Source organism: Ranitomeya imitator, chromosome 9, assembly GCF_032444005.1.
Source record: "Ranitomeya imitator isolate aRanImi1 chromosome 9, aRanImi1.pri, whole genome shotgun sequence".
NCBI classification, from domain to species: Eukaryota; Metazoa; Chordata; class Amphibia; order Anura; family Dendrobatidae; genus Ranitomeya; species Ranitomeya imitator.
The window spans coordinates 86457518-86484255 of NC_091290.1; the positions used below are offsets into that span (position 1 = coordinate 86457518).

General features: G+C 44.0%; 1 protein-coding gene across 1 annotated transcript in view; it reads right to left on the reverse strand.

Moving 5' to 3' along the window:
* Positions 1–24677: 24677 nt before the first annotated feature.
* The window catches only part of LOC138648852 (solute carrier family 13 member 1-like), a 98691-nt gene continuing 96630 nt past the window's right edge, over positions 24678–26738 (reverse strand). The window contains exon 16 of the mRNA XM_069738806.1: positions 24678–26668. Coding sequence (XP_069594907.1) covers positions 26528–26668 — 141 coding nt within the window. The 3' untranslated portion in view covers positions 24678–26527. The remainder of the gene's footprint in view (positions 26669–26738) is intronic.

Below are 26738 nucleotides of genomic sequence, written 5' to 3' on the forward strand. Positions count from 1 at the left end.
AGATTGCACTCTGACCAATGTTACTCAATGGGTTTCGTCTGCAATTTTTATCTCAGCTGAAATCGGACTGAGAAAAAAATCACAGCATGCTGCGATTTGCTGCGTATCTTGGATGAGACTCGCCAATGCAAGTCAATGGATGCGAGAAAAAAACACAGCACTCGCACCATGCGAGTGCTGTCTGTTTTGTACACACCGTTGTCCTTTGAAAAGCTGGTAATGTGAGGCGTGCAGTAAAATCACACTGACAGGTTAGAATAGATAGAATAGAAATATACACATATAATACATATATACAGTACTGTCCAAAAGTTTGGACACACCATCTCATTTAAAGCTTTTTCTGTATTTTCATGACTATGAAAATTGTACATTCACACTGAAGGCATCAAAACTATGAATTAACACATGTGGAATTATATACTTAACAAAAAAGTGTGAAACAACTGAAATTATGTCTTATATTCTAGGTTCTTCAAAGTAGCCGCCTTTTGCTTTGATGACTGCTTTGCACACTCTTGGCTTTCTTTTGATGAGCTTCAAGAGGTAGTCAACGGGAATGGTCTTCCAACCATCTTGAAGGAGTTCCCAGAGATGCTTAGCACTTGGCCCTTTTGCCTTCACTCTGCGGTCCAGCTCACCCCAAACCATCTCGATTGGGTTCAGGTCTGGTGACTGTGGAGGCCAGGTCATCTGGCGTAGCACTCCATCACTCTCCTTCTTGGTCAAACAGCCGTGACACAGCCTGAAGGTGTGTTTGGGGTCATTGTCCTGCTGAAAACAAATGATGGTCCAACGTAACGCAAACCGGATGGAATAGCAGGCCGCTGCAAGATGCTGTGGTAGCCATGCTGGTTCAGTATGCCTTCAATTTTGAATAAATCCCCAACAGTGTCACCAGCACAGCACCCCCACACCATCACACCTCCTCCTCCATGCTTCACGGTGGGAACCAGGCATGTAGAGTCCATCCGGTCACCTCTTCTGTGTCGCACAAAGACACGGTGGTTGGAACCAAAGATCTCAAATTTGGACTCATCAGACCAAAGCAGATTTCCACTGGTCTAATGTCTGTTATGACCTGGTGGTTAAGAGGCCACACTGAAATGACTTGGTGGCTAAAACGCAACATGGAGCGAGCTCTGAGAAGGTGGTATCTCTACTGTCCGCAGTCCCTAATCCTAACAACACAACTAGAAATAGCCGTGGGATGTTCCTGACATTCCCTAGACACTTCGTCACAGCCTCAGATATAACTACCCCTAAAGAAGGAAACAGAAAGCTATCTTGCCTCAGAAAAACCCCCAAAGGGAAAGACAGCCCCCACAAATATTGACTGTGAAAGGAGAGGGAAATGACGTACATAGAAATGAAATCAGAATTCAGCAAAGGGAGGCCAAAACTAAACTAGATAGACAGAAAGCAAAAGGATACTGTGCGGTCAGTATTAAAAACTACAAAATCCACGCAGAGTTTACAAAAATGAACTCGACACCGAATCACGGTGTGGAGGGGCAAATCTGCTTTCCCAGAGCTTCCAACTAGCCTGAATAAGACATAGTGACAAGCTGGACAAAAAGAGACAAAAATGCAGAGCAATAGAGTCCAAACAAATGGACAAACAAATACAAGCAAAAACTTATCTTTTGCAGACAAGGACTGGCCATATGAGAAATCCAAGGAAAGAATAAAGTCCAACCAAGAACATTGACAGCAGGCATGAACTAAAGCCCAGAGCAGGTTTAAATAGCAAACCCAGGCTAGGCGATTAGTTAAGGCAGCTGCTACAGCCACCTAACAGAGCAGCAGTTCCACTCGAAACCACCAGAGGGAGCCCAAGGGCAGAACCCACAAAAATACCATTAGCAACCACAGAAGGGAGCTCCAGAACGGAACTCACAACAGTACCCCCCCCTTGAGGAGGGGTCACCGAACCCTCACCAGAGCTCCCGATCAGGACGAGCCAAATGGAAAGCATGAACCAAATCGGGAGCATGAACATCGGAGGCAACAACCCAAGAATTATCCTCCTGGCCATAACCCTTCCACTTGACCAGATACTGAAGCTTCCGCCTTGAAAAACGAGAATCCAAAATCTTCTCTACCACATATTCCAATTCCCCCTCAACCAACACCAGAGCAGGAGGATCAACGGAAGGAACCATAGGTACCATGTTGTGAATTCTGTTATCGAGCTCCCTCCTGTGGTCATGAATGGTGCTTCGGCGAGTTCTGTCCATGGACTCCCTCTGGTGGCTGTGAGTGGTGCTGCTGCTTCTGGGGTTCCTTCCACAGGTGACGGAGTTTATTCGTTGGCTGGCTGCTCTATTTAACTCCACTCAGATCGTTACTCCATGCCAGCTGTCAATGTTCTTGTACTGGTTCAGTTCGCTCTTGGATCTTTCTGGTTACCTGTCTACTCCAGCAGAAGCTAAGTCCCTGCTAGTTATTATTTGTTCATTGTTTTCTGGTCCAGCTTGCTATCATGATTTTGTTTTGCTAGCTGGAAGCTCTGGGATGCAGAGTGGCACCTCCGCACCGTGAGTCGGTGCAGAGGTCTTTTTGCACACTCTGCGTGGTCTTTTTGTAGTTTTTTGTGCTGACCGCAAAGATACCTTTCCTATCCTCAGTCTGTTTAGTAAGTCGGGCCTCTCTTTGCTGAAACCTGTTTCATTTCTGTGTTTGTGACTTTCATCTTTACTCACAGTCAATATATGTGGGGGGCTGCCTATTCCTTTGGGGAATTTCTCTGAGGCAAGGTAGGCTTTATTTTCTATTTCTAGGGCTAGTTAGCTCTTAGGCTGTGAAGAGGCGTCTAGGCCGTGTTAGGTACGCTCCATGGCTATTTCTAGTTGTGTGATAAGATTAGGGGTTGCGGTCAGCAGAGTTCCCACTTCCCAGAGCTTGTCTTGTGTGAGTTTAACCATCAGGTCGTTCCTGGTGCTCCTAACCACCAGGTCCATAACAGTACCACATATCTCCACAACAAGGATCTATGGAACACATTATGAATGGAAAAGGAAGCTGGAAGGGCCAAACGAAAAGACACTGGATTGATAATTTCAGAAATCTTATAAGGCCCAATAAAGCGAGGCTTGAACTTAGGGGAAGAAACCTTCATAGGAACATGACGAGAAGACAACCAGACCAAATCCCCAACACGAAGCCAGGGACCAACACACCGACGACGGTTAGCAAAACGCTGAGCTTTCTCCTGAGACAACGTCAAATTGTCCACCACATGAGTCCAAATTTGCAGCAACCTGTCCACCACGGAATCCACACCAGGACAGTCAGAAGGCTCAAGCTGCCCTGAAGAAAAACGAGGATGAAAACCAAAGTTACAAAAAAAGAGCGAAACCAAGGTAGCAGAACTAGCCCGATTATTAACGGCAAACTCGGCCAACGGCAAAAAGGTCACCCAATCATCCTGATCAGCAGACACGAAGCATCTCAAATAGGTTTCCAAGGTCTGATTGGTTCGCTCCGTTTGGCCATTTGTCTGAGGATGGAATGCAGAAGAAAAAGACAAATCAATGCCCATTCTAGCACAAAAGGACCGCCAAAACCTAGAAACGAACTGGGAACCTCTGTCAGACACAATATTCTCCGGAATACCATGCAAACGAACCACATGCTGAAAAAATAATGGAACCAAATCAGAAGAGGAAGGCAACGGCAACAAATGGACCATCTTAGAAAACCGGTCACAAACCACCCAGATGACAGACATCTTCTGAGAAACAGGAAGATCAGAAATAAAATCCATGGAAATATGCGTCCAGGGCCTCTCAGGAATAGGCAAAGGCAAAAGCAACCCGCTGGCACGGGAGCAGCAAGGCTTAGCCCGAGCACAGGTCCCACAGGACTGCACAAACGAACGCACATCCCGCGACAAGGAAGGCCACCAAAAGGACCTAGCCACCAAATCTCTGGTACCGAAAATCCCAGGGTGACCAGCCAACACTGAACAATGAACCTCAGAAATTACCCTACTAGTCCATCTATCAGGAACAAACAATTTCCCCACAGGACAGCGGTCAGGTTTATCAGCCTGAAACTCCTGAAGTACCCGCAGCAAATCAGGGGAGATGGCAGAAAGAATCACCCCCTCCTTGAGGATCCCAGCCGGCTCAAGAACTCCCGGAGAATCAGGGAAAAAACTCCTAGAAAGGGCATCAGCCTTCACATTCTTAGATCCCGGAATATACGAGACCACAAAATCAAAATGTGAGAAAAACAGAGACCACCGAGCCTGTCTAGGATTCAACCGCTTAGCAGAGTCGAGGTAAATCAGATTCTTGTGATCAGTCAAGAACACCACGCGATGCTTGGCTCCCTCAAGCCAATGTCGCCACTCCTCAAATGCCCACTTCATCGCCAACAACTCCCGATTGCCGACATCATAATATCTTTAATGGTTTCAGAAAGACCTTTTCTGAAAATAGTAGCCAGAGCCTCTTCATTCCATTTAGTGAGCACAGACCATTTTCTAAATTTCTGGCAGTATAACTCTGCCGCTTCCTGACCCTGACACAGGGCCAACAGTGTTTTCTCAGCATGCTCTACAGAGTTAGGTTCGTCATACAACAATCCGAGCGCCTGAAAAAATGCATCTACATTCAACAATGCCGGATCCCCTGTTTCAAGAGCAAATGCCCAGTCTTGAGGATCACCACGCAGTAAGGATATGATGATTTTTACTTGCTGAATGGGATCACCAGAAGAACGGGGTTTCAAAGCAAAAAACTATTTGAGGCTATTTTTAAAGTTCAAAAACTTGGATCTGTCCCCAAAAAACAAATCAGGAGTAGGAATTCTAGGCTCTAGAGCCGAGTCTGGACAACATAATCTTGGATACTCTGGACTCTTGCAGCAAGTTGATCCACACGAGAAAACAAACTCTGAACCTCCATACCAGAGCATATATCCAGCACCACCCAGATATCAAGAGGAAAAAAAAAAAGACAGAACAGAGCACAGAAAAAAAAATGGTTCAGAACTCTTTTTTCTTCCTTCTTTTGAGATGCATTCAATTCATTTTTGGGCCTGCTGTACTGTTATGACCTGGTGGTTAAGAGGCCACACTGAAATGACCTGGTGGCTAAAACGCAACATGGAACGAGCTCTGAGAAGGTGGTATCTCTACTGACCGCAGTCCCTAATCCTAACAACACAACTAGAAATAGCCGTGGGATGTTCCTGACACTCCCTAGACAACTCGTCACAGCCTCAGATATAACTACCCCTAAAGAAGGAAACAGAAAGCTATCTTGCCTCAGAGAAACCCCCAAAAGGAAAGACAGCCCCCACAAATATTGACTGTGAAAGGAGAGGGAAATGACGTACATAGAAATGAAATCAGAATTCAGCAAAGGGAGGCCAAAACTAAACTAGATAGACAGAAAGCAAAAGGATACTGTGCGGTCAGTATTAAAAACTACAAAATCCATGCAGAGTTTACAAAAATGAACTCCACACCGACTCACGGTGTGGAGGGGCAAATCTGCTTTCCCAGAGCTTCCAGCTAGCCTGAATAAGACATAGTGACAAGCTGGACAAAAAGAGACAAAAATGCAGAGCAATAGAGTCCAAACAAATGGACAAACAAATACAAGCAAAAACTTATCTTTTGCAGACAAGGACTGGCCATATGAGAAATCCAAGGAAAGAATAAAGTCCAACCAAGAACATTGACAGCAGGCATGAACTAAAGCCCAGAGCAGGTTTAAATAGCAAACCCAGGCTAGGCGATTAGTGAAGGCAGCTGCTACAGCCACCTAACAGAGCAGCAGTTCCACTCGAAACCACCAGAGGGAGCCCAAGGGCAGAACCCACAAAAATACCATTAGCAACCCCAGGAGGGAGCTCCAGAACGGAACTCACAACAAATGTCTATTCCTTGTGTTCTTTAGCCCAAACAAGTCTCTTCTGCTTGTTGCCTGTCCTTAGCAGTGGTTTCCTAGCAGCTATTTAACCATGAAGGCCTGCTGCACAAAGTCTCCTCTTAACAGTTGTTGTAGAGATGTGTCTGCTGCTAGAACTCTGTGTGGCATTGACCTGGTCTCTAATCTGAGCTGCTGTTAACCTGTGATTTCTAAGGCTGGTGACTCAGATAAACTTATCATTAGAAGCAGAGGTGACTCTTGGTCTTCCTTTCCTGGGGCGGTCCTCATGTGAGCCAGGAATGACTGACCTTCATTTCTTAAAGTAATGATGGCCACTCGTTTTTCTTTACTTAGCTGCTTTTTTCTTGCCATAATACAAATTCTAACAGTCTATTCAATAGGAGTGTCAGCTGTGTATCCACCAGACTTCTAAACAACACAACTCATGGTCCCTAACCCATTTATAAGGCAAGAAATCCCACTTATTAAACCTGACAGGGCACACCTGTGAATTGAAAACCATTCCGAGTGACTACCTCTTGAAGCTCATCAAGAGAATGCCAAGCGTGAGCAATGCAGCCATCGAAACAAAAGGTGGCTACTTTGAAGAACCTTGAATATAAGACAATTTCAGTTGTTTCACACTTTTTTGTTAAGTATATAATTCCACGTGTGTTAATTTGTTAATTCATTGTCCTGTCAGGGACCTGTCAGATGGCACCACGAGAGCAGAACTTTCTCACGCTCGCGGTGCCCTCAGACAGGGAATAGCAGTTCACAGAGAGACACTAAGCACACGGTGCTCAGTGTGTCTGCTGGATGACAGGCTGTAAGGATGTATCCATTCAGCCTGTCATCTAGATGTAGAAGAGCTGGACCCAACGTGGGACAAATGGATTGAAAGCATTTCTGCGGAAAGATGAGAAATACTGTTGGCTTTTAACCTCTTTTGCAGATGACGAGGGCATTAGGGGAATGGGCGAGGTCGTAAGTATGGTTTAACCCCTTAAGCCCCAAGGGTGGTTTGCACGTTAATGACCGGGCCAATTTTTACAATTCTGACTACTGTCCCTGTATGAGGTTACAACTCTGGAACGCTTCAACGCATCTTGGCCATTCTAACAAAGTTTTCTCATGACATTTTGTACTTCATGAGAGTGGTAAAATTTCTTCGATATAACTTGCGATTATTTGTGAAAAAAAATGGAAATTTGGCAAAAATTTTGACATTTTCCAACTTTGAATTTTTATGCCCTTAAATCACAGAGATATGTCACACAAAATAATGAATAAGTAACATTTCCCATATGTTTACTTTACATCAGCACAATTTTGGAACCAAATTTTTTTTTTGTTAGGGAGTTATAAGGGTTAAAAGTTGACCAGCAATTTCTCATTTTTACAACACCAATATTTTTTAGGGACCACATCACATTTGAAGTCATTTTGAGGGGTCTATATGATAGAAAATAACCAAGTGTGACACAATTCTACAAACTGCACCCCTCAAGGTGCTCAAAACCACATTCAAGAAGTTTATTAACCCTTCATGGTGATTTACAGGAATTTTTGGAATGTTTAAAAAATAAATTAACATTTAACTTTTTTTCACAAAATATTTACTTCAGCTCCAATTTGTTTTATTTTACCAAGGGTAACAGGAGAAAATGGACCCCAATAGTTGTACCATTTGTCCTGAGTACGCAGATACCCCACATGTGGGGGTAATCCACTGTTTGGGCGCATGGCAGAGCTTGGAAGGGAAGGAGCGCCGTTTGACTTTTCAATGCAAAATTGACTGGAATTGAGATGGGACGCCATGTTGCGTTTGGAGAGCCCCTGATGTGCCTAAACATTGAAACCCCCCACAAGTGATGCCATTTTGGAAAGTAGACCCCCTAAGGAACTTATCTAGCTATGTTTTGACAGCTCTGAACCCCCAAGTCTTTCACTACAGTTTATAATGCAGAGCCGTGAAAATAAAAACTTTTTCACAAAAATTATTTTTTAGCTCCTAGTTTTGTATTTTCCCAAGGGTAACAAAAGAAATTAGACCCCAAAAGTTGTTTTCCAATTTGTCCTGAGTATGCTGATACCCCATATGTGGGGGGGAACCACCGTTTGAGCGCATGGCAGAGCTCAGAAGGGAAGGAGCGCCATTTGGAATGCAGACTTAGATGGATTGGTCTGCAGGCGTCATGTTGCATTTGCAGAGCCCCTGATGCACCTAAACAGTAGAAACCCCCTAAAAGTGACACAATTTTGGAAACTAGACCCCCCAAGGAACTTATGTAGATGTGTTTTGACAGCTATGAACCCCAAGTGTTTCACTACAGTTTATAACACATAGTAGTGAAAATAAAAATATTTTTTTTTCCCACTAAAATGTTTTTTTAGCCCCCAAATTTTTATTTTCCCAAGGGTAACAAGAGAAATTGGACCCCAATAGTTGTTGTCCAATTTGTCCTGAGTATGCTGATACTCCATATGTTGGGGTAAACCCGTTTGGGCGCAGGGGAGAGCTCGGAAGGGAAAGACCACTGTTTTACTTTTTCAACGCAGAATTGGCTGGAATTGAGATCGGACACCATGTCGCATTTGGAGAGCCCTGATGTGCCTAAACAGTGGAAACCCCCAATTCTAACTGAAACCCTATCCCAAACACACCCCTAACCCTAATCCCTACCATAACCCTAACCACACCCTTAATCCTAATCCCAACTCTAACTTTAGCCCCAACCCTAACTGAAGCCCTAACGTTAACTTTAGCCCCATCCCTAACCCTAACTTTAGCCCCAGCCCTAACCCTAACTTTAGCCCCAGCCCTAATCCTAACCTTAGCCCCAACCCTAACCCTAGCCCCAACCCAAACCCCAACCCTAGCCCCAACCCTAACCAACTTTAGTCCCAACCCTAACCGTAGCCCTAACCCTAGCCCCAACCTTAACCCTAGCCCTAACGGGAAAATGGAAATAAATAAAAAAAAAATTATTTTTTTATGTTTCCCTAACTGAGGGGGTGATAAAGGGGGGTTTGATTTACGGTACTTTTTTAGCGGGTTTTTAGCGGATTTTTATGATTGGCAGCTGTCACACACTAAAAGACGCTTTTTGCTGCAAAAAATATTTTTTGCATTACCACATTCTGAGACCTATAATTTTTCCATATTTTGGTTCACAGAGTCATGTGAGGTCTTGTTTTTTGCGGGACAAGTTGACGTTTTTATTGGTAACATTTTCGGGCACGTGATATTTCTTGATCGCTTTTTATTCCGATTTTTGTGAGGCAGAATGACCAAAAACCAGCTACCGTATATACTCGAGTATAAGCCGACCCGAGTATAAGCCGACCCCCCTAATTTTGCCACAAAAAACTGGGAAAACTTATTGACTCGAGTATAAGCCTAGGGTGGAAAATGCAGCAGCTACCGGTGAATTTCAAAAATAAAAATAGATGCTCCATACCGTTCATTATGGCCCTATAGCTGTGCCATATAGTGTTCTGCACCGTTCATTATTGCCCCATAGATGTACCATAGAAAGGTGTGCCATATAGTGCTCTGCACCGTTCATTCTTGCCCCATAGCTGTGCCATATAGTGCTCTGCACCGTTCATTCTTGCCCCATAGCTGTGCCATATAGTGCTCTGCACCGTTCATTCTTGCCCCATAACTGTGCCATATAGTGCTCTGCACCGTTCATTATTGCCCCATAGCTGTGCCATATAGTGCTCTGCACCGTTCATTCTTGCCCCATAACTGTGCCATATAGTGCTCTGCACCGTTCATTCTTGCCCCATAGCTGTGCCATATAGTGCTCTGCACCGTTCATTATTGCCCCATAGCTGTGCCATATAGTGCTCTGCACCGTTCATTCTTGCCCCATAGCTGTGCCATATAGTGCTCTGCATCATTCATTCTTGCCCCATAGCTGTGCCATAGAGTGCTCTGCACCGTTCATTCTTGCCCCATAGCTGTGCCATATAGTGCTCTGCACCGTTCATTCTTGCCCCATAGCTGTGCCATATAGTGCTCTGCACCGTTCATTATTGCCCCATAGCTGTGCCATATAGTGCTCTGCACCGTTTATTCTTGCTCCATAGCTATGCCATATAGTGGCACATTATTGCCCCATAGCTATGCCATATAGTGCTCTGCACCGTTCATTTTTGCCCCATAGCTGTGCCATATAGTGCTCTGCACCGTTCATTATTGCCCCATAGCTGTGCCATATAGTGCTCTGCACCGTTCATTATTGCCCCATAGCTGTGCCATATAGTGCTCCTCACCGTTCATTCTTGCCCCATAGCTGTGCCATATAGTGCTCTGCACCGTTCATCATTGCCCCATAGATGCTCCGTATAAAGCTGTGCCATTGCTGCTGCTGCTGCAATAATAAAAAAAAAAAAAGCCATACTCACCTCTCTTGCTTGCAGCTCCCGGCGTCCCGTCCCGGCGTCTCTCCGCTCTGACTGATCAGGCAGAGGGCGGCGCGCACACTATATGCATCATCGCGCCCTCTGACCTGCACAGTCAGAGCGCAGAGACGCCGGGAAGACAGAGCGGCGCCCGGCGGGTGGAACGCGGACAGGTGAATATAAAATACTCACCTAGTCCCGGCGCTCCTGACGCTACACCTGCCTGTCACACTGTCTCCGGGTGCCGCAGCTCTCTTCCTGTCAGCGGTCACTGGCACTGCTCAGAGGAATGAATATGTGGCTCCACCCCTATGGGAGTGGAGTCCATATTCATTTCTCTAATGAGCGGTCCCACGTGACCGCTGAACAGGAGCGCCGGGACTAGGTGGGTATGCCTCAGCGCCCTCTCCCCCTCACCCGCCGACCCTGCCGCCCACCGTGACTCGAGTATAAAAAATTTGGGCTGAAAATCTCGGCTTATACTCGAGTATATACGGTATTCATGAATTTCTTTATACTGTTCCACGTTTGGTAAAATGGATAAAGCAGTTTTATTCTTCAGGTCAGTACGATTACAGCGATACCTCATTTACATCATTTTTTAGGTTTTGCCGCTTTTATACGATAAAAACTATTTTATAGAAAAAATAATTATTTTTGCATCGCTTTATTCTGAGGACTGTAACTTTTTTATTTTTTCGCTGATGATGCTGTATGGCGGCTCGTTTTTTGCGAGTCAAGAAGCCGTTTTCAGCGGTACCATGCTTATTTAGATCTGTCTTTTTGTTTGCGTGTTATTCCACTTTTTGTTCAGTGGTATGATAATAAAGCGTTGTTTTTTGCCTCTTTTTATTTTACGGTGTTCACTGAAGGGGTTAACTAGTGAAACAGTTTTATAGGTCGGGTCGTTATTGATGCGGCGATACTAAATATGTGTACTTTTATTGTTTTTTTATTTAGATAAAGAAATGTATTTATGGGAACAATATTTTTTTAATTTTTCTTTATTTAGGAATTGCTCCCTGCAGGACCCGGAAGTAGCCCCGCGGCCATTTTGGATCCAGGGCCTGCAGGGAGGAGCCGCTCGGTACAAGTTGAGCACATCGCCATGTACCAATCGTCTCAGGGAAGTCCGCAGGGAGCCCCCTCCCTGCGTGATGCTTCCCTATGCCTCCGGAACACTGTGATCATGTTTGATCGCAGTGTGCCGAGAGTTAATGTGCCGGGGGCGGTCCATGACCACTCCTGGCACATAGTGCCGGATGTCAGCTGCAATAGTCAGCTGACACCTGGCCACGATTGGCCGCGCTCCCCCGTGAGCGCGGCCGATAGCATATGACGTACTATCCCATCCCTGGGAATTAAGTCCCAGGTCACCTCGACGGGATAGTACGTCATATGGGATTAAGGGGTTAAGTAAGTATATTAAAGGAGTCTGTGTCATTCTTTCAATTAAAAGACTTTTTTCTCGGTGTCTGTGTTTTTTAACAATGTCACTATGGGGTTAGTAATGGGGGCGTCTTATTGACGCCGCACCATTACTAACCTCAGGGCTTGATGCCACCTGACAATACAAAGGTGACATCAACCCCCTCAACTATCACCCACACTTGCCACCACTACAGGGCAAGTGGGAAGAGCGAGGCTAAGTGCAAGAATTGGCGCATCTTAGAGATTTTAGCCTGGGGAGCCAGTATCCATGGCCCCTTCCTAGGCTATTAATATCAGATCGCAGCTATCTGCATAGCCTTTGCTGGTTATTAACCCTTTCCCGACCTGTGACACAGCGTATGCGTCATGAAAGTCGGTGCCAATCAGACCTGCGACTCATGTGCTGTGTCACAGAATGATCGCGTTCCTGTGGGTCAGGTGACCGGGGTCAATGAAAGGTCACCCGACCCGCAGGTACAGGGGGACCTATACTTGACACCGGGGGGGTGGCTTTGCCCCCCTGTAGCTACGATCGCTCTGATTAGATGTTTCACTTTAAACAGCCAATCAGAGCAATTGCAATATTTCACTAATGAAAGGTGGTGAAATATTACAATCCAGCCATGGCCGATGCTGCAATATCATCGGCCATGGCTGGAGACCGCGATCTGCCCCCCGCCACTGACTAACGGCGGTGATCTGCCACCGCAGTCAGTCTTTCCTCCCCTCTGTCCTGTCCTCCGCTCCCCCCGAGGTCTGATCCCACCCCCCGTACCTCCCGAGTCCCAGTGTCGCTCCCGGTGTCCATCCTACTTCCTCCATGGGCACCGCCATCTTTCAAAATCTGCCGGCCGGCAGATTCATTCATTCTTTCCAGGTACATTTTGATCACTGTGATAGACCCTGTCAGTGATCAAAATAAAACAAAATAGTAAATAAAGAGGGGGGTTTATCACACCCATAGGTAGGGAAAATAATGAAATAGAAAATATTTTTATTTTTCCACTAGGGTTAGGGTTGGAATTAGGGTTAGAATTAGGGTTGGAATTGGGGTTAGGGTTGGAATTAGGGTTAAGATTAGGGGTGTGTTGGGGTTAGGGTTAGGCTTGTGGTTAGAGGTGTGTTGGGGTTAGGGTTGTGGTTAGAGGTGTGTTGGGGTTAGGGTTATGGTTAGGGTTGAGATTAGGGGTGTGTTAGGGTTGTGGTTAGGGGAGTGTTGGGGTTAGGATTGGGATTAAGGTTATGGTTGGGATTAGGGGTGTGTTGGGGTTAGAATTGTGGGGCTTCCACTGTTTAGGCACACCAGGGGGTCTCCAAACGCGACATGGCGCCACCATTGATTCCAGCCAATCTTGCGTTCAAAAAGTCAAATGGTGCTCCCTCCCTTCCGAGCCTCGACGTGTGCCCAAACAGTGGTTTACCCAAATATATGGGGCATCAGCGTACTGAGGAAAAATTGCACAACAACTTTGGGGGTCTAATTTCTCCTGTTACCCCTGGGAAAATAAAAAATTGGGGGTAAAAAATTATTTTTGTGGAAAAAAAATGATTTTTTATTTTCACGGCTCTGTTATAAAATTCTGTGAAGCACTTGGGGGCTCAAAGTGCTCACAACACATCTATATAAGTTCCATGGGGGGTCTAGTTTCTAAAATGGGGTCACTTGTGGGGGATCTCCAATGTTTAGGCACACAGGGGCTCTCCATACGCGCCATGGTGTCCGCTAACGATTGGAGCCAATTTTCCATTCAAATGAGGCTCCTTCCCTTCCGAGCCCTGCCGTGCGCCCAAACAGTGGTTTATGACCACATATGAAGTATCGGTGTACTCAGGAGAAATTGCCCAACAAGTTTTAGGATCTATTTTATCCTGTTGCCCATGTGAAAATGAAAAAGGTGAGTCTAAAAGAAAATTTTTGAGAAAAAAAGTACTTTTTCATTTTTATGGATCAATTTGTGAAGCACTTGGGGGTTCAAAGTGCTTACTATGCATCTAGATAATTTCCCTGGGGGTCTAGTTTCCAAAATGGGGTCACTTGTGGGGGAGCTCCAAAGTTTAGGCACACAGGGGCTATCCATACATGACATGGTGTCCGCTAACGATTGGAGCTAATTATCCATTCAAAAAGTCAAATAGTGCCCCTTCCCTTCCAAGCCCTGCCGTGCGCTCAAACAGTGGTTCCCACCAACATATGGGGTTTCGGCATACTCAGGACAAATTAGACAACTTTTGGGGTCCACTTTCTCCTTTTACCATTGGAAAAATTAAAAAATTGTTGCTAAAAGATCATTTTTGTGACTAAAAAGTTAAATGTCCATTTTTTTCTTCCATGTTGCTTCTGCTGCTGTGAAACACCTGAAGGGTTTTGATCAGCTTGAGGGGTGCAGTTTTTAGAATAGTGGCTTCAAATGTGAGGTGGTCACTAAAAAAAATGGTTTTGTAAATTTTGTTGTAAAAATGACAAATTGCTGGTCAACTTTTAACCCTTATAACTTCCTAACAAAAAAATTTAGTTTCCAAAATTGTGCTGATGTAAAGTAGACATGTGAGTAATGTTATTTATTAACTATTTTGTGTCACATAACTCTGGTTTAACAGAATAAAAATTCAAAATTTGAAAATTGCAAAATTTTGGAAATTTTCGACAAATTTCCGCTTTTTTCACAAATAAAATGCAAAAATTATCGACCTAAATTTACCACTAACATGAAGCCCAATATGTCACAAAAAAACAATTTCAGAATCGCTAGGATACGTTGAAGCGTTCCTGAGTTATTACTTCAAAGGGACTCTGGTCAGAATTGCAAAAAATGGCAAGGTCATTAAGGTCAAAATAGGCTGGGTTATAAAGGGGTTAATTATAGGGGGACCCTACATCATTTTTTTTAGGGTTCCCCATTTTAATAGCCAGCACTTCTAATTATACAGCTGTGACCTCATATTAATAGCCTGGGAAGCTCCATGGTTCTTACCCCCTTCCCAGGCTATAAACATCTACCCCCAGCTTTCCCTTTGTTGGTTCCGAAAATTGTGCGGGCCATTTTTTTTTTGCAAAAAATAATCTTTTATTAATTAAATACTTGTCCAGTAAGCTGCACACACACTGTACTAATTGTATGTCACTGAAATCTATATCTCTACCTAATCTATTTGTATTTACTGTATGTAATCCATCTCTTCTATCCTGTCGACTCCTGCAGTCATTTTACAGAACACGACAGATGAATTACCGGCTTTTCTTCTATGTATCTATGTAATATAAATACATGTGTGTGTATATATATATATATACATATATATATATACTGTATATATATACAGTGGGGCAAAAAAGTATTTAGTCAGTCAGCAATAGTGCAAGTTCCACCACTTAAAAAGATGAGAGGCGTCTGTAATTTACATCATAGGTAGACCTCAACCATGGGAGACAAACTGAGAAAAAAAAATCCAGAAAATCACATTGTCTGTTTTTTTAACATTTTATTTGCATATTATGGTGGAAAATAAGTATTTGGTCAGAAACAAAATTTCATCTCAATACTTTGTAATATATCCTTTGTTGGCAATGACAGAGGTCAAACGTTTTCTGTAAGTCTTCACAAGGTTGCCACACACTGTTGTTGGTATGTTGGCCCATTCCTCCATGCAGATCTCCTCTAGAGCAGTGATGTTTTTGGCTTTTCGCTTGGCAACACGGACTTTCAACTCCCTCCAAAGGTTTTCTATAGGGTTGAGATCTGGAGACTGGCTAGGCCACTCCAGGACCTTGAAATGCTTCTTACGAAGCCACTCCTTCGTTGCCCTGGCGGTGTGCTTTGGATCATTGTCATGTTGAAAGACCCAGCCACGTTTCATCTTCAATGCCCTTGCTGATGGAAGGAGGTTTGCACTCAAAATCTCACGATACATGGCCCCATTCATTCTTTCATGTACCCGGATCAGTCGTCCTGGCCCCTTTGCAGAGAAACAGCCCCAAAGCATGATGTTTCCACCACCATGCTTTACAGTAGGTATGGTGTTTGATGGATGCAACTCAGTATTCTTTTTCCTCCAAACACGACAAGTTGTGTTTCTACCACAGTTCCAGTTTGGTTTCATCAGACCACAGGACATTCTCCCAAAACTCCTCTGGATCATCCAAATGCTCTCTAGCAAACTTCAGACGGGCCCGGACATGTACTGGCTTAAGCAGTGGGACACGTCTGGCACTGCAGGATCTGAGTCCATGGTGGCGTAGTGTGTTACTTATGGTAGGCTTTGTTACATTGGTCCCAGCTCTCTGCAGTTCATTCACTAGGTCCCCCCGCGTGGTTCTGGGATTTTTGCTCACCGTTCTTGTGTTCATTCTGACCCCACGGGGTGGGATTTTGCGTGGAGCCCCAGATCGAGGGAGATTATCAGTGGTCTTGTATGTCTTCCATTTTCTAATTATTGCTCCCACTGTTGATTTCTTCACTCCAAGCTGGTTGGCTATTGCAGATTCAGTCTTCCCAGCCTGGCGCAGGGCTACAATTTTGTTTCTGGTGTCCTTTGACAGCTCTTTGGTCTTCACCATAGTGGAGTTTGGAGTCAGACTGTTTGAGGGTGTGTACAGGTGTCATATTATACTGATAACAAGATTAAACAGGTGCCATTACTACAGGTAATGAGTGGAGGAAAGAGGAGACTCTTAAAGAAGAAGTTACAGGTCTGTGAGAGCCAGAAATCTTGATTGTTTGTTTCTGACCAAATACTTATTTTCCACCATAATATGCAAATAAAATGTTAAAAAAGCAGACAATGTGATTTTCTGGATTTTTTTTTCTCAGTTTGTCTCCCATAGTTGAGGTCTACCTATGATGTAAATTACAGACGCCTCTCATCTTTTTAAGTGGTGGAACTTGCACTATTGCTGACTGACTAAATACTTTTTTGCCCCACTGTATATATATATATATATATATATATATATATATTTGTGTGTGTCACTGATATCTATATACACTACCGTTCAAAAGTTTAGGGTCACTTAGAAATCTCCTTATTTTTTAAAGAAAAGCACAGTTTTTTCCAAAGAAGCTAACATTAAATAATTCACAAATACACTCTATACATTGTTAGTGTTGCAAATGACTATTCTATGTTATGACCTGGTGGTTAGGACAATAATGGACCTGGTGGTTAAGAGAACACGGAAAGACCTGATAGTTATTAATAATACAGGACAAGCTCTGGGACGTGGGAACTCTGCTGACCGCAATGCCTAATCCTATCACACACACTAGAAATAGCCGTGGATTGCTCCTAACGCTCCCTATGCAACTCGTCACAGCCTAAGAACTAGCTAGCCCTAAAGATAGAAAAATAAAGCCTACCTTGCCTCAGAGAAATTCCCCAAAGGAAAAGGCAGCCCCCTACATATAATGACTGTGAGTTAAGATGAAAATCACAAACACAGAGATTAAATAGATTTTAGCGAAGAGAGGCCCGACTTACTGAACAGACAGAGGATAGGAAAGGTAACTTTGCGGTCAGCACAAAAACTACAAAAAACCACGCAGAGGGCGCAAAAAAGACCCTCCGCACCGACTCACGGTGCGGAGGCGCCCCTCTGCATCCCAGAGCTTCCAGCAAGCAAGACAAAAATCAAAATAGCAAGCTGGACAGAAAAATAGCAAACAAGAGAAAAACAAGCAGGAACTTAGCTTCTGCTGGAGAAGACAGGTCACCAGAACGATCCAGGAGCGAACTAGACGAATACTGGAACATTGACAGGTGGCATGGAACAATGATCTAAGTGGAGTTAAATAGAGCAGCCAGCTAACGAATTAACCTCGTCACCTGTGGAAGGAAACTCCGAAGCCGCAGCCCCACTCACAACCACCAGAGGAAGCCCATGGACAGAACCAGCCGAAGTACCATTCATGACCACAGGAGGGAGCTTGACAACAGAATTCACAACAATTCTAGCTGCCAACGTCTGGTTTGTAATGCAACATCTTCATAGCTGTATAGAGGACCATTTCCAACAACCATCACTCCAGTGTTCTTATGGTACTTTGTGTTTGCTGTGTAAGGCCGGTTTCACATTTGCATCTGTGTGCGCAGCGTTTGATCCGCATACATCTGCATGCGTACATATATTTAACATGGTGTACGCACGGACATGCATTTGAATGCGTTCGCATGCATTTGAGTACGCATGCGTTTTGTCGTGGTGCGCGGTGGTGTCCGGCAAACGCAATATGTTGCATTTTTGGAGGCGTCAAAAATCCATCAAATATGCGCAGGCATGCACATGCGGATGAGTTTGTTAAAACTATGGGAACGCATGCGTACGCATGTCCTTGCATACTCATGCGTTCGATGTGCTTGCATACTTTGGACTGTGCATATCCAGCAACTGATTGAGACACGCACATTGAGATACACCCTCCTGGAAATATCATGCGAATAAAAAACGCAAACGCAGGCAAAAACACATGCAAGTACATGTAGCATTTTTTTGCCGTCATGTTTAACCCCTTTCTGCCATTGGACGTACTATTCCATCCTTGTGGGGTGGGCCTTACTTCCCAAGGACGGAATAGTACGTCCAGCGCGATCGGCCGCGCTCACAGGGGGGAGCACGGCCGAGTGTGAGCTGCCTATCACAGCTGACATCTGGCACTATGTGCCAGGAGCGGTCACGGACCACCCCCGGCACATTAACCCCCGGCACACCGCGATCAAACATGATCGCGGTGTGCCGGTGGTATAGGGAAGCATCGCGCAGGGAGGGGGCTCCCTGTGGGCTCCCCTGAGACCCCCGCAGCAACGCGATGTGATCGCGTTGCTGCGAGGGTCTCTTACCTCCTCCTCCTCCTTGCAGGCCCGAATCCAAGATGGCCACGGCATCCAGGTCCTGCAGGGAGGTGGCTTCACTGCGCCCGCTCAGAGCAGGCGCCGGGAAGCATAAGAAAAGTGCACGTCAGATCGCTGATCTGACACAGTGCACAGCAAAGTGTCAGATCAGCGATCTCACACTATAACATGATGCCCCCCCACCTTCCCCGGGGCAATGTTATAGTGTAAAAAAATATATATATTCCAATGTGTAAAAAAAATTAAAAGAAAATTCCAAAAAAAAAAATATATATTGTTCCTACAAATTCATTTCTTTATCTAAATAATTATAAAAAAAACAATAAAAGTACACACATTTAGTAGCGCTGCGTCCGTAACGACCCCACCTATAAAACTATATCACTAGTTAACCCCTTCAGTGAACACTGTAAAACAAAAAAAAAAGCCAGACAAAAAACAACGTTTTATTCTTATACCGCCACACAAAAAGTGGAATAACACGCGATCCAAAAGATGGATATAAATAACCATGGTACCGCTGAATACGTCATCTTGTCCCGCAAAAAACGAGCCACCATACAGCATCATCAGCGAAAAAATAAATAAGTTATAGTCCTCAGAATAAAGTGATGTAAAAATTATTATTTTTTCTATAAAATAGTTTTTATCGTATAAAAGCGCCAAAACATTAAAAAATGATATAAATGAGGTATCGCTGTAAACGTACTGACCCGAAGAATAAGGCTATGTGCACACGTTCAGGAATTCATGCAGAAAATTCCTGACAATTCCGGACATTTTCTGCATGAAATCCGCAAGAAAACCGCGTGCGTTTTTCCCCGCGTTTTTGACGCGTTTTTGCTGCGGTTTTTTCCGGACACTTCCCAATGCATTTTGGAGTGGGAAATCCGCAAAAAAACCGCAAAAAGATAGAGCATGTCCGGATTTTGTGCCTGATGCGTTTTTTTTGCGGAAAAAAACGCATCATGTGCACAAAACATGCGGAATTCATTCTAAATGATGGGATGCTTATTGTATGCGTTTTTTTTGCGGTTTTATAGCGTTTTTATCGGGAAAAACCGCGAAAAAAACGGAACGTGTGAACACAGCCTAAAACTGCTTTATCAATTTTACCAGATGGGGAACGGTATAGACGCCTCCCCCAAAAGAAATTCATGAATAGCTGGTTTTTGGTCATTCTGCCTCACAAAAATCAGAATAAAAAGCGATCAAAAAATGCCACGTGCCCAAAAATGTTACCAATAAAAACGTCAACTTGTCCCGCAAAAAACAAGACCTCACATGACTCTGTGGACTCAAATATGGAAAAATTATAGCTCTCAAAATGAGGTGACACAAAAAATATTTTTTGCAATAAAAAGCGGCTTTCAGTGTGTGACGGCTGCCAATCATAAAAATCTGCTAAAAGACCCGCTATAAAAGTAAATCAAACCCCCCTTCATCACCCCCTTAGTTAGGGAAAAATTAAAAAAATGTATTTATTTCCATTTTCCCATTAGTGCTAGTGTTAGGGCTATGGTTAATGCTACAGTTAGGGTTGGAGCTAAAGTTAGGGTTAGGATTACATTTACGGTTGGGAATAGGGTTGGGATTAGGGTTAGGGGTGTGTCTGGGTTAGAGGTGTGGTTAGGGTTACCGTTGGGATTAGGGTTAGGGGTGTGTTTGGATTAGCGTTTCAGTTATAATTGGGGGGTTTCCACTGTTTAGGCTCATCGGGGGCTCTCCAAACGCGACATGACGTCCGATCTCAATTCCAGCCAATTCTGCGTTGAAATAATTTTTGTGGGAAAAAATTTTTGTTTTATTTTTACGGCTTTGCATTATAAGCTTCTGTGAAGCCCTTGGTGGGTCAAAGCGCTCACCACACCTCTAGATAAGTTCCTTAGGGGTCTACTTCCCAAAATTGTGTCACTTGTGGGGGGTTTCAATGTTTAGGCACATGAGTGGCTCTCCAAACGCAACATGGTGTCCCATCTCAATTCCTGCCAATTTTGCATTGAAAAGTCAAATGGCGCTCCTTCCCTTCTGAGCTCTCCCATGCGCCCAAACAGTGGTTTACCCCCACATATGGCATATGGGGTATAAGCATATTCAGGACAAATTGTACAACAACCTTTGGGGTCCAATTTCTTCTCTTACCCTTATTAAAATAAAAAATTGGGGGCGAAAAGATAATTTTTGTGAAAAAATATGATTTTTTATTTTTACGGTTCTGCATTATAAACTTCTGTGAAGCACTTGGTGGGTGAAAATGCTCACACCTCTAGATAAGTTCCTTAGGGGTCTACTTCCCAAAATGGTGTCACTTGTGGGGGGTTTCAATGTTTAGGCACATCAGTGGCTCTCCAAACGCAACATGGCATCCCATCTCAATTCCTGTCAATTTTGCATTGAAAAGTCAAATGGCGCTCCTTCGCTTCCGAGCTCTGTCATGCGCCAAAACAGTGGTTTACCCCCACATATGGGGTATCGGCGTACTCAGGACAAATTGTACAACAACTTTTGGGGTCCATTTTCTCCCGTTACCCTTGGTAAAATAAAACAAATTGGAGCTGAAGTAAATTTTTTGTGAAAAAAAGTTAAATGTTCATTTTTATTTAAACATTCCAAAAATTCCTGTGAAACACCTGAAGGGTTAATAAACTTCTTGAATGTGGTTTTGAGCACCTTGAGGGGTGCAGTTTTTAGAATGGTGTCACACTTGGATATTTTCTATCATATAGACCCCTAAAAATGACTTCAAATGAGATGTGGTTCCTAAAAAAAAATAGTGTTGTAAAAATGAGAAATTGCTGGTCAACTTTTAACCCTCATAACTCCCTAACAAACAAAAAAATTTGGTTCCAAAATAGTGCTGATGTAAAGTAGACATGTGGGAAATGTTACTTATTAAGTATTTTGTGTGACATACAGTTAGGGCCAGAAATATTTGGACAGTGACACAATTTTCGCGAGTTGGGCTCTGCATGCCACCACATTGGATTTGAAATGAAACCTCTACAACAGAATTCAAGTGCAGATTGTAACGTTTAATTTGAAGGGTTGAACAAAAATATCTGATAGAAAATGTAGGAATTGTACACATTTCTTTACAAACACTCCACATTTTAGGAGGTCAAAAGTAATTGGACAAATAAACATAACCCAAACAAAATATTTTTATTTTCAATATTTTGTTTCAAATCCTTTGGAGGCAATCACTGCCTTAAGTCTGGAACCCATGGACATCACCAAACGCTGGGTTTCCTCCTTCTTAATGCTTTGCCAGGCCTTTACAGCCGCAGCCTTCAGGTCTTGCTTGTTTGTGGGTCTTTCCGTCTTAAGTCTGGATTTGAGCAAGTGAAATGCATGCTCAATTGGGTTTAGATCTGGAGATTGACTTGGCCATTGCAGAATGTTCCACTTTTTGGCACTCATGAACTCCTGGGTAGCTTTGGCTGTATGCTTGGGGTCATTGTCCATCTGTACTATGAAGCGCCGTCCAATCAACTTTGCAGCATTTGGCTGAATCTGGGCTGAAAGTATATCCCGGTACACTTCAGAATTCATCCGGCTACTCTTGTCTGCTCTTATGTCATCAATAAACACAAGTGACCCAGTGCCATTGAAAGACATGCATGCCCATGCCATCACGTTGCCTCCACCATGTTTTACAGAGGATGTGGTGTGCCTTGGATCATGTGCCGTTCCCTTTCTTCTCCAAACTTGTTTCTTCCCATCATTCTGGTACAGGTTGATCTTTGTCTCATCTGTCCATAGAATACTTTTCCAGAACTGAGCTGGCTTCTTGAGGTGTTTTTCTGCAAATTTAACTCTGGCCTGTCTATTTTTGGTATTGATGAATGGTTTGCATCTAGATGTGAACCCTTTGTATTTACTGTCATGGAGTCTTCTCTTTACTGTTGACTTAGAGACAGATACACCTACTTCACTGAGAGTGTTCTGGACTTCAGTTGATGTTGTGAACGGGTTCTTCTTTACCAAATTAAGTATGCGGCGATCATCCACCACTGTTGTCATCCGTGGACGCCCAGGCCTTTTTGAGTTCCCAAGCTCACCAGTCAATTCCTTTTTTCTCAGAATGTACCCAACTGTTGATTTTGCTACTCCAAGCATGTCTGCTATCTCTCTGATGGATTTTTTCTTTTTTTTCAGCCTCAGGATGTTCTGCTTCACCTCAATTGAGAGTTCCTTTGACCGCATGTTGTCTGCTCACAGCAACAGCTTCCAAATGCAAAACCACACACCTGGAATCCACCCCTGACCTTTTAACTACTTCATTGATTACAGGTTAACGAGGGAGACGCCTTCAGAGTTAATTGCAGCCCTTAGAGTCCATTGTCCAATTACTTTTGGTCCCTTGAAAAAGAGGACGCTATGCATTACAGAGCTATGATTCCTAAACCCTTTCTCCGATTTGGATGTGGAAACTATCATATTGCAGCTGGGAGTGTGCACTTTCAGCCCATATTATATATATAATTGTATTTCTGAACATGTTTTGTAAACAGCTAAAATAACAAAACTTGTGTCACTGTCCAAATATTTCTGGCCCTAACTGTATCTCTGTGATTTAAAGGGAACCTGTCACCCCGTTTTTTGAGATTGAGCTATAAATACTGTTAAATAGGGCCTGCGCTGTGCGTTACTATAGTGTATGTAGTGTACCCTGATTCCCCATGTATGCTGAGAAATACATTACCAAAGTCGCCGTTTTCGCCTGTCAATCAGGCTGGTCTGGTCAGGTGGGCGTGTTCACAGCGCTCTTTTCTTCCCCAGCTTTCCGTTGGTGGCGTAGTGGTGTGCGCATGTCCAGAGTTCCGACTTCCCTGCGCCCACGTGAAGACACAGCGCGCGATCTGCGCTGTAATCCCTTGCATCGGTGGGGGCGGCCATCTTCCTGGGGCCGCGCGTGCGCAGATGGAGTGCTCTGCTGCACGGGGCTTCAGGAAAATGGCCGCGGGATGCCGCGCGTGCGCATTAGAGATCGCGGCGGCCATTTTCCCAAAGCCGAGTTTGCATCTCGGCTTTGGGAAAATGGCCGCCGCGATCTCTAATGCGCACGCGCGGCATCCCGCGGCCATTTTCCTGAAGCCCCGTGCAGCAGAGCACTCCATCTGCGCACGCGCGGCCCCAGGAAGATGGCCGCCCCCACCGATGCAAGGGATTACAGCGCAGATCGCGCGCTGTGTCTTCACGTGGGCGCAGGGAAGTCGGAACTCTGGACATGCGCACACCACTACGCCACCAACGGAAAGCTGGGGAAGAAAAGAGCGCTGTGAACACGCCCACCTGACCAGACCAGCCTGATTGACAGGTGAAAACGGCGACTTTGGTAATGTATTTCTCAGCATACATGGGGAATCAGGGTACACTGCATACACTATAGTAACGCACAGCGCAGGCCCTATTTAACAGTATTTATAGCTCAATCTCAAAAAACGGGGGTGACAGGTTCCCTTTAAGGGCATAAAAATTCAAAGTTGGAAAATTGCGAAATTTTCAAAATTTTCGCAAAATTTCAATTTTTTTTCACAAAAAAAGGCAGGCAATATCAAAGAAATTTTACCACTTTGAACAAGTACAATATGTCATGGGAAAACAATGTCAGAATCATCAGGATCCGTTGAAGCGTTCCAGAGTTATAACCTCATAAAGGGACAGTGGTCAGAATGGTAAAAATTGGCCCGGTCATTAACGGGCAAACCACCCTTGGGGGTTAAGGGGTTAACCTAGCTACGGTATATACTAGTATAAGTTTAAATAACCCTTTTCCCAATTAAAAAAAAATACAAAAATTAGGAATATTCATTAACATCATATTCATAAAAGTCCAATCAAAATTATTTAACCTCTACAGTAAACACCAGAAAGCAAAAAAAAAAAAAGAAACCAGAACTGCAGTTTGTGGTTTCTGCACTCCTCCCCCCCACCCCCATCCCTCCCTCAAAAAAAAAAAAAATAGATAAAAAGCGATCCAAACATTTCATGTACCCAAAGTGACATCAATAACAAAAAAGTTAGCTGGGAAATAAAACAAGAACATTTTTTTTTTTACTAAAAAGGTAAAAAATAAATCAGTCCTTGAAGACACTAATTAATACAATCATTGCATTTTATTCAAAATTATTATTAAACAGATGGAGTCTCAGATCAGTCTCCCCATGTTAATAAGATACATAATTTATAGTACAAAACCACCCCAAACAGAACATGAGCTTTGTGCAATTGACCTGTGATAATGCAAGTATTTTATCCTACTGTGCAAATAAGAAAAGCATTGTCCAGCACATGCCAAAAGGAATGGATCTGGGCATACGGCTGCGGTTCACGGACAGCGATTAATGCCAGTTCAACAAGAGCATATCAAAGCTTTATTATCAGGGAACAGCTTCAAGTGTGTCATGCTCCTGTCCCATACAGGGCTATTGTTACTTCCAGTAGTAATTATCTTCATACCTCAATACTATAGTGTTATCCTCTTCCCTACTAAACATAAATAGAGATACCGGCCACCAGCGAGTCCTGCACTGTACGGCCAATCGGTATCACAACAATGAAACTAGTTTATTAGCAAAATCTAAGTGTTTATTTCTCTTCCTTTTTTCGAACATGTTCTATAGCACCAAATGTAACAGCTCTGTAATGAGTGAAGTCTTCATCCAATCTACTATCCAATACAGTAAAACATTAAGCAGTTGTCACTGACACAAACGTTTTACAGACGGTTCTTCTCATGGTCTAATAGTACGTCCTGCTGGGGCCTGTAGCATATGTAGGTGACCATCACAGTGTATCCACAGACTATGGCTTCATGTCTAGAGATGAGCAAATTTGCTCGGGGGGTTCCCTCTTATTTGGCAAGCTGTAGTTCTTACCGAATAAGCTGCAGAGGGAACTCGGCCACCTAGAGCGCTCCCTATAGTCAGCTGATCGGTGTGGCGGCTGTGTGAGAGGCACGACACATGCATGAATAGCCCAACACAGGCTCTCCATGCATGTGCTGTGACACAGCCACGACACATGCAGCTGCAGTGCCCATCAGCTGACTATGGGGAGCGCTCTAGGTAGCCGAGTTCCCTTTGCAGCTTATTCGGTAAGAGCTATAGCTTGCCGAATAAGAGGGAACCCCCTGAGCAAATTCGCTAAACTCGATTCATGTCTACTTCTGTGTGCGACAGTCAACCTTAAGGTTTACTTTTGGGAGAACAAAGCCGTGCAACAACAGCAAAAATTCTGATTGTCGCAATTAATCACAAGGAGTCCAAGCAATATTGGAGCCTGGCACTATAGATCAGCATGAACCCGCTGCGACCAGAAGACCCCCCACCCAATCCAATGTTAATCTTAGGCAAAATATGGGTGCATTGGTTGTTCGAGTATACATATGTGTAGAAGGGTGCGTGTTTGTCTGTGAATAGGAAGAACATATCATCAAATTACCGGTTTGGAAGTGAGGAAGGATTAAAAGTCTCTGTGCAGCAAGAGGGCTACATCGGAATACTGAAGACGCCAGCAATCCGCTTTTCAATAATGTGGATGGTGAATGTGTATATATTATGGGCTAAAGTGATATATGACAAACTCTTAATTCCTGGACCTGACAAGCTCCATGACAAGCCAACGGGGCCGTTCTGGAAGGGTTAGGGGGATCAGGTATTGTAGAATAACGGTGCTGCTCTTTAGTGCCAGGCTGAATCACTGGAGTGATACTAGGTTAATAGTTAATTAATGCTTTATAAAACCTCTGTCTATAATGTGTCACTGTGCTTACTGAACACAAGCAACCAGCGTTCGCCGTGTCTTAAGCCAAATCCCACTGCACCCAAAATAACCGATAACACTCAGACTAAAAACTTGAGGAGGACACAGGCTGCTCATATTCGTGCCTAGAAGCCCATCAGAATCTGTCTTCTTGACATGAGAATTGCAGATGGCAAGGTAGGTCAAGGCATGGAAGCTGCTGATGTGTTGTGAGATGCCCAGTCCGGGAAAGTGTTCAGGTCAAACATGGGAACACCCCAAGTGTAGAGTCCAAACCACAATGCCATCATGCTAATCAGGTTTGTACCCAGTCCTGCCTTTATCTGTGGATGAGGAGAAGCATAGACAGAAATGAGAAAAAAACAAATGATTCAATTCAGCCACTAGGTGGAG